Source organism: Aotus nancymaae, unplaced genomic scaffold (assembly GCF_030222135.1).
Source record: "Aotus nancymaae isolate 86718 unplaced genomic scaffold, 86718_ANA_hifiasm-v0.15.2.pri h1tg000010l, whole genome shotgun sequence".
NCBI classification, from domain to species: domain Eukaryota; kingdom Metazoa; phylum Chordata; class Mammalia; order Primates; family Aotidae; genus Aotus; species Aotus nancymaae.
Window position 1 is genome coordinate 63,708,499 of NW_026988421.1, and position 8,265 is coordinate 63,716,763.

General features: G+C 54.3%; 1 protein-coding gene across 1 annotated transcript in view; it reads left to right on the forward strand.

The window, feature by feature from the left end:
* CHST3 (carbohydrate sulfotransferase 3) overlaps nt 1–6,754 on the forward strand; it is a 39,089-nt gene extending 32,335 nt beyond the window's left edge. The window contains exons 2-3 of the mRNA XM_012460277.3: nt 3,972–4,218; nt 5,417–6,754. Coding sequence (XP_012315700.1) covers nt 4,061–4,218; nt 5,417–6,716 — 1,458 coding nt within the window. The 5' untranslated portion in view covers nt 3,972–4,060 and the 3' untranslated portion in view covers nt 6,717–6,754. The remainder of the gene's footprint in view (nt 1–3,971; nt 4,219–5,416) is intronic.
* Nucleotides 6,755–8,265: the final 1,511 nt, after the last annotated feature.

Genomic DNA, 8,265 nt, shown 5'->3' on the forward strand with positions numbered 1-8,265 from the left:
AGGCTTGTCATTTAGGCACCCCAACTTGTAAACCTTACCAAGGTGCCAGGCCCAGAAGGGAGAGGGTAGTGAGGGCAACTCCCCCACCCACACCTGCCTTTTCACCCCTCTCCTATTTCACGAGCATTTACCATGCATCAGATACGTTGCTCACAGCACCTTTATGCAGCAGGGACTGCCCTTTTCATGCTGCAGGTGAACAAACCCCTAATGAAAATGTCACGTATACAAGGTTGCACAGCATGGTAGAGACACAGGAGGAACTAGAGCTCAGGAGTTCTGGCCCCAGCTCCTTCTGCCTCCCTCACATCATCAGCCCCAGACTACCTGAGAGTAGAGAGGGCAGAAAGTCAACACCCCGTACTCTGAAAACTCAGTGGTGATTCTCACCCTCTCAGTGGGGCAGGTGGCCTCACCCCCCACCGTGGGCTAAACAGGGTGCATGGGGGACATGGCCCCACTGGCCATTCTACACACTCATGCCAACAGCTGCCAGGCACCAGCCTCACCACTGATTTTTGGACAGCTTGTCTGTATCAAGTGCCATTCTAGATGTGGGTCCCAACTTCGGGGAGCTTGCATTCTGGGAAGGGAGACAGCCAGAAAGCCCCACCATAGGTGCTAGGTTGGGGGTCCCGGGGATGCACCAAGAAACTCAAATGACCTGGACCTGGGAGGGGTGGCCAGAGGCTTCTGCTGGAGGAACCTTAGGTAAGTTATTTAACCTGTCTCAACCTCAGTTTCCTCACCTGTTAAATGGGCTAGCTGCTGTCTCACAGGGCTTTGCTGAGCTTTTGATGAGGAGTGCAAGTGCTTACCTGGCCCAGAGAAATATGTACTCAGGAAACTTCAGCTGCCTATGCCATTGGTTGTCCCTCCCAACCAGAGTGCAAGCCCCGTGAGAGCACAGGCCAGGCCTGCTTGTTCACCACCATATTCCCAGTGCCTAAGCCAGAGGCCAGCACACAGTAAGTGCTCAGAAAATATTCACTGAATAAGTTCATGAGAAAAGGCCCAGGAGGATTAGAAAGAGGCAGGACTATTCCAGTTAGGAGTTGACTCTCCTAGGCCAGGCATGGTGGCTCACGCCTGTAATTCCAGCACTTTGGGAGGCTGAGGCAAGCAGATCACCTGAGGTCAGGAGTTTGAGACCAACTTGGCCAACATGGTGACACCCCATCTCTACCAAAAAATATAAAAATTAGCTGGGCGTGGTGGCACATGCCTGTAATCCCCACTACTCAGGAGGCTGAGGCACGAGAATTGCTTGAACCCAGGAGACAGAGGTTTCAGTGAGCTAAGATTGCACCGTTGCACTCCAGCCTGGGTTGCAGAGTGCGACTCCGTCTCAAAAAAAAAAAAAAAAAAAAAAAAAAACGATGGCATGGAGATAGACTCTCCTTTCTGTGCCTTTCTCTAACCACTCACACTAGGAGGCCCCCACACCTCCCTCTGCCCCACCTGAGCCTGGGGGCCCCACCCCAGCTGCCAGAGTGCCCACCTGCTCACCTACATTTGGAACCCTGACCTCACTGCCTTCCCCAGAGGACAGACTTTTCTGGCTGTCCCTGAAGCCACTTTATTATATGATGGAAATGCAGCCTCCAGACCCTCCTTCCTGCCCTCCCACTCCCCTACATCAACATCAGCCCTTTCTCTTGGGGAAAAAAAATTTCATCTTTTCCAGAAAGAGGTACAGGCAGTAGCAGTGAGCAAGGGTGGCCCTGGGTGCCCTGTACGAGGTCACAGTAAGATGTTTCCAAACCCCAAGCTGGAGCAAGTTGTCCCCTATGCATGACCTTCTGGAGAAAATGGATGGACTTTCGGAAGTGGGGGCTGTGCAGGAATATGGGGTCCTGGTGCAGAACAGGGTGTGTGTGGATGCTGCCGCTGGTGGTGAGGATGAATGAAAGAAATGGTGATTCAGGCTCCATGGACAATGCTGTATTTGCTCCAGCCGTAAACAACTTTATAGCCAAGTGCAGTGGCGCACCAGTGGCACACCTGCAGTCCCAGCTACTCCAGAGGCTGAGAAAGGAGGGTTTGAGGCCAGCCTGGGCAACAGAGCAAGACCTTGTTTCTAAATAATAATAATAATACATACTATTTTAGTTGAGGGTCAGTTTTTCCTTTATCCATCTGTTGTTCAGTAACTGTATCTCTTGCCTGGCCCAGAATTGAGAGATAATGAGAGGCCCAGACAAACTCCCTGTCCTCCCTGAAGGGATGTTCAGGGTTGAACAATTGTTGCTTTATGGCTTTATGACAAAGTCCCAGGTGCTTATGATCGTCTTGGTACAGTGGTGGGGCTGTAGGGAGCCCTAACATAGCCTGGGGGAGGCTGCCTAGAAAGTGGAGACCCAAAGGCTGAGGCCACGTGAAGGATTTAGGTAGAATTCATGCACTATTATATTTTTTTCTTTTTTCTTTCTTTCTTCCTTCTTTTTTCTTTTTCTTTTCTTTTTTTTTTTTTGAGACAGAGTTTCGCTCTTGTTGCCCAGGCTGGAGTGCAATGGCACAATCTTGGCTCACTGCAACCTTCGCCTCCCGGTTTAAGCAAGTCTTCTGCCTCAGCCTCCTGAGTAGCAGGGATTACAGGCCCCCGCCATCACGCCCAGCTAATTTTGTATTTTTAGTAAAGACGGGGTTTCTCCATGTTAGTCAGGCTGGTCTCAAACTCTCGACCTCAGGTGACCCACCCACCTTGGCCTCCCAAAGTGCTGAGATTACAGGTATGAACCACCACACCCGGCTGACATTATTTTTCTTTGGTTAATTTTTTACGGTTTACACATACACATGGTAAAATGTGTACTGACGCACAGCGTTACATAGCAAACATAAGACGCACTCCACCTTCTCTCTCCACCTACCCGGCCCCCTTCTAGAGGCAACCATTGTTACCAGTCCTTGTGTTTTCCTGCAGCCAGAGTCTATTTGTATCCCACATCTATATTTTTTTCCTTGCATTTTTTTTCCAAACGGGATCTTGCTACATCGGAGGTTCTCCACCTGGGATGATTTGGCACCCCCACCTTCCCACCCCAGGAGACACTTAACAATGCCTGGAGATATTTTGATTGTTACAGATGATCCGTGGGGGCCAGGTGCAGTAGCTTGTGCTTATAATCCCAACATTTTGGGAAACCAAGGCAGGTGGATTGCTTGAACTCAGGAGTTCAAGACCAGGCTGGGCAACATGGCGAGACCCCATCTCTACAAAAAATTTTAAAAGTTAGCTGGGTGTGGTGGCATGCACTTGTGGTGACTCAGAAGGCTGAGGTGGAAGAATCAATTGAGACTGGGAGGTTGAGGCTGCAGTAAACTATGCTCATGCTACTGCACTCCAGCCTGGGCAACACAGTGAGACCCTATCTCAAAAACAAACAACCCAAATTGGCGATTACTGGGTAGAGGCCAAAGATGCTGTCAAATATTCTATAATGTACAGGACAATCCCCACTTACATGGTCGAAAATGTCAACAGTGCTGAGGTTGGGAAGCCCGGTCCTGCATAAGCACAGGGTCTGCACCGTGTGTGTGTGTGTGTGTGTGTGTGTGTGTGTGCTCATGTATATTCTGCATCATTCACATTTGTACATCCACCTCATTATTCTTTGTAGCCACAAAAATCCATTACCTAGATGCTCCACCATTTTCATTGAGGTGTTTGCACTCTTTTTGCCATTATAAACACACTGCAAGGGCTATTCTTTTCCATACACATGCCTTTGCTGTATGAGGTCAAGGGAGAAGCTGATGGAGGCAGGATGGATGAACCTGATGATTCATTAGCATTTTAAATGACTTATTAAAGAGTCCTTCAGTCTCTCTCGGGCAGTCTGTCTGGAGAGTGGATCTGGGGTCCTGGCTGCTAACCAGGGCTGAGATCCTCAAAAGTCTGGTGGAGAAACGTCCTCTGCATTCCTCGTGTACAGACAAGGGTGTTCTGACCACCTGTCTCTCCGCAGGACGAGGGTGTCCCCCACCTGAAGACGACAAGCCAGGTCCTGAGTGATGCCCCTGAGCTGAGTGTCCAAGGCCAGCCTGAGGCGCCCCCATGGCCCTGTCTTTCCCCATGGAGAAAGGACTCACTTTGCCCCAGGACTGTCGGGACTTTGTGCACAGCCTGAAGATGAGGAGCAAATATGCCCTTTTCTTGATTTTCGTGGTGATAGTTTTTGTCTTCATTGAAAAGGAAAATAAAATCATATCAAGGTGAGGGTTGCAAGCCCAAGTCTTCATCTTCCTTTCAAGGTGGGTTGGGTGGGGACAGAGAGGTAACTGCAGGGCTCTCTGTGGACCTGCAAATGCCTTCCTTCAACAAGCCATCCCCAGGCCCCTCCTGTGTCCCAGGCAGTGGGTCCTGCACATGTCCTCATGACTGTACAGGGGTGAGACTTGGGCTCTGGACTCAGGCAGCCTGGGTTGGAGTGCCTCGTGGTGGTCCTCTACAACTATGAAAGATTAGGCAAGATACTTCCCATTTCTGAGTCTTCGTTTCCTCCTCTGTAAAATGTGGCTAATGATGAGACCAGCGTTGTTGTAAAGATTAATGAGAAAATGTAAAAGCGTCTAGCCCAGTGTCTGGCACACAGTTGGTGTCCAGTATTTGCTGGCTGCGACTATTACTATTAATGTACTTCCTGGCCTAGAGTGATGCCTTGCATTAGCAGCACATCCCCTGTAGAAGTCTTGATGTCATTGCGCCCATGGAAAGGCAAGGTCCTAGTACTTAGGTACTCTGATGGGCAGGGCTGCCATGTGCAGCTGCCAGGTTGTGTACTGCTCAATTCCAGGGGCATGCCCCTCAAATAGGCTACTCTGGGAACGCCCCCTTACCCCTTCGAATTGGCAGCATACAGCTATGTGCCCTGGGCCTGTTAGATGTAGAAAGATTGATTAGCCTGTTCTCCTCCCAGGCACAAGCCCTGCCAGAAAGCATTAGCTAAGATGGGTAGATCAGGGATTGGGTTGTAGAGTAGACACTGTCAATGCTCCATTTGGGTCACTGAGCAAGGACTGTTCCAGCGCACGCCTGTTGGGTTCTACTGCAAGCCCCTACAGCTCTGCACCTGAGGGCTTCCTCTCTACCTGCACACTGGCAAGCCGGAAGCACCAGGGAGTAAATGTCCCCCAGGTCCCCATCAGACTGAGCGTCCAATGCCCACACCTGCTCCTAGCAGCACATCCTTACATGGACGCCTTTCCTCCCCTGCCTCACTTCCCCACCCAGTTCTTCCTGCAATCGTGTCCCAAATAAACAACTGAAACACAAATCCTTGCCTCCAAGTCTGCTTTTGGGAAAACCCAACTGAGACAGGCTTTGGTGATCTACTTGGAGGACTGCTTAGGGTTGCCCAGGAGGCGGGGTCCCCAGTCAGCCACTGACCCTGGTCTTCTTTTGTCCTCCCAGGGTCTCAGACAGGCTGAAGCAGATCCCCCAAGCCCTGGCAGATGCCAACAGCACCGACCCAGCCCTGGTCTTGGCTGAGAACGCGTCTCTCTTGTCCCTGAGCGAGCTAGATTCAGCCTTCTCCCAGCTGAAGAGCCGTCTCCACAACCTCAGCCTGCAGCTGGGCGTGGAGCCAGCAGTGGAGGCCGCCGGGGAGGAAGAGGAGGAGGGAGAAGAGGAGGAGGAGCCGCCCAGACCGGCCGCGGTGGGGCCCCGGCGCCACGTGCTGCTCATGGCCACCACGCGCACCGGCTCCTCGTTCGTGGGCGAGTTCTTCAACCAGCAGGGCAACATCTTCTACCTCTTCGAGCCGCTGTGGCACATCGAGCGCACGGTGTCCTTCGAGCCGGGGGGCGCCAACGCCGCGGGCTCGGCCCTGGTGTACCGCGACGTGCTCAAGCAGCTCTTCCTGTGCGACCTGTACGTGCTGGAGCCCTTCATCACGCCGCTGCCCGAGGACCACCTGACCCAGTTCATGTTCCGCCGCGGCTCCAGCCGCTCCCTGTGCGAGGACCCCGTCTGCACGCCCTTCGTCAAGAAGGTCTTCGAGAAGTACCACTGCAAGAACCGCCGCTGCGGCCCCCTCAACGTGACGCTGGCCGCCGAGGCCTGCCGCCGCAAGGACCACATGGCCCTCAAGGCCGTGCGCATGAGGCAGCTGGAGTTCCTGCAGCCGCTGGCCGAGGACCCCCGCCTGGACCTGCGCGTCATCCAGCTGGTGCGCGACCCCCGCGCCGTGCTGGCCTCGCGCATGGTGGCCTTCGCCGGCAAGTACAAGACCTGGAAGAAGTGGCTGGACGACGAGGGCCAGGACCAGCTGAGGGAGGAGGAGGTGCAGAGGCTGCGGGGCAACTGCGAGAGCATCCGCCTGTCCGCTGAGCTGGGGCTGCGGCAGCCCGCCTGGCTGCGGGGCCGCTACATGCTGGTGCGCTACGAGGACGTGGCGCGCAGGCCGCTGCAGAAGGCCCGCGAGATGTACCGCTTCGCCGGCATCCCCCTGACCCCGCAGGTGGAGGACTGGATCCAGAAGAACACGCAGGCGGCCCACGACGGCAGCGGCATCTACTCCACACAGAAGAACTCCTCGGAGCAGTTCGAGAAGTGGCGCTTCAGCATGCCCTTCAAGCTGGCCCAGGTGGTGCAGGCCGCCTGCGGCACCGCCATGCGCCTCTTCGGCTACAAACTGGTGGAGGACGCCACCGCCCTCACCAACCGCTCGCTCAGCCTGCTGGAGGAGCGGGGCACCTTCTGGGTCACGTAGGGGGGTCCGGGGCCCGGTGTGCCCCTCCTGGTGAAAGGCCTGCCCCGCCTTTCTGCCGCAGCCCTCGCAGAGGGCGGGTGCGCAGCGTGGTGAGCGGGCAGCGTCTCCTGTAGCAGTAGGGCCCCCAGCCAGCGCTCCTACCGCAGCGGCGGCCCCAGGGTTAATCATGGAGAACATGACAGTGCCCCGACCCCTTGAGGGCCATCACACCCAGACCCAAGAGGCTGCAGCCTCCTGAGCAGGCCCAGGCAGACCCGAGCCTGTTGGCATGCTTCAATCTCACACACACAGAAACACATTCGTGCCTGGAGACCCTGCAGGCCAGAGTCCAAATATTTAATAACCAGAAGGAGCAAGGCTCTGACCGGTGACAGTCAGACCTCCTGCTTTGTTTGATGTTAACCGTTTCTTGTCTGGATGGTGAAGTCTGAAATCTGGATGAATCCTTGGAGGAGGGGCCGGGACAGCCCAGGGTGTCAAAGGTGGCATTTGAGGCTCATTTGAGGTGACAGTGGCTGTTTACCAACCAGTACAGAGCAAGTCAGCATTTTCATGAATGGGGTGGCTGTGCTGGTTACTGATGAATCAGGGCCCCATATAGAGCTGCAAAGCACACGCATGCGTATAGGCATGTATACCAGACGCGGACAGACAAGCATCATAAAGGCACACTTGCACACACATCTCTGCAGACAAGCTTCCTTGGTACTTATGCTCACAGGGTTTTTCTGTATCACACACCTCAGAGGAGGCTGTGATTGCATTTGTAGGATTATTTGAAAGGCAGGGCAGGGGAAGGAGACACGTTAAAGGACCATGATGTGACACGGTTCCCAGCTAGGTTTGGTACTGAACGGTGGATTCAGAACTGCAGCGTTCAAAGCCCCTGCCCGCCTTAGATTCTCGTGGCTACCTCCTCTGACCCATCCACATCCTTGCGGCTGGCTGGCAGGATGTTTTGAAATGGTGCAGCCAAAGGCCCCGTCCAGCTTGGCTGGCTCCCGAACGTGTCCATGTTTGAAGGCTGCCTCAGGCCTGGCAGGCAGAAGCAGCTGTGGTCCCTGGAGGCAAAAGGCAGCTCACCGGGCCTTCCATTTCCAGCTAGGCCTCATGTGGGGCAGGGCCAACAGGAAAGTACAGAGTGCCCTTGGGGGAGAAGTCCCACCAGGATGCACCCCTCCCCTGAGAAGCCCGCCTTCTCCCTCGTGGACAGAGGTCGCCAGCTGGTCCCCATGGTTACAGCCAGTGCCTGGAATTCCTCCTTAGGGCTCTGGGAAGAGTATTGCTCAACGCAGGATGTGCTGGGTGTTTCATTTGGGGTTTTTAAGTTATTTATGGGTTGATGTCTTTCCTGTTTGATGTTTTGCTTTTGTTTCTGCCTCTCCCAAGCAGTGGAGGACTGAGAGCCTGAGGGAGGCTGGGGAGAACCAGCAAGGAGCACTTGGCTCCTGGCAGAGGGAGAGGACAGGAGGAGGAGCCTTCTCAGGAGGAGCGAGGAGAGGTGGGCACATGGCAGGCCACAGTGCCCTACGGGCTTTTGTTTTGAACT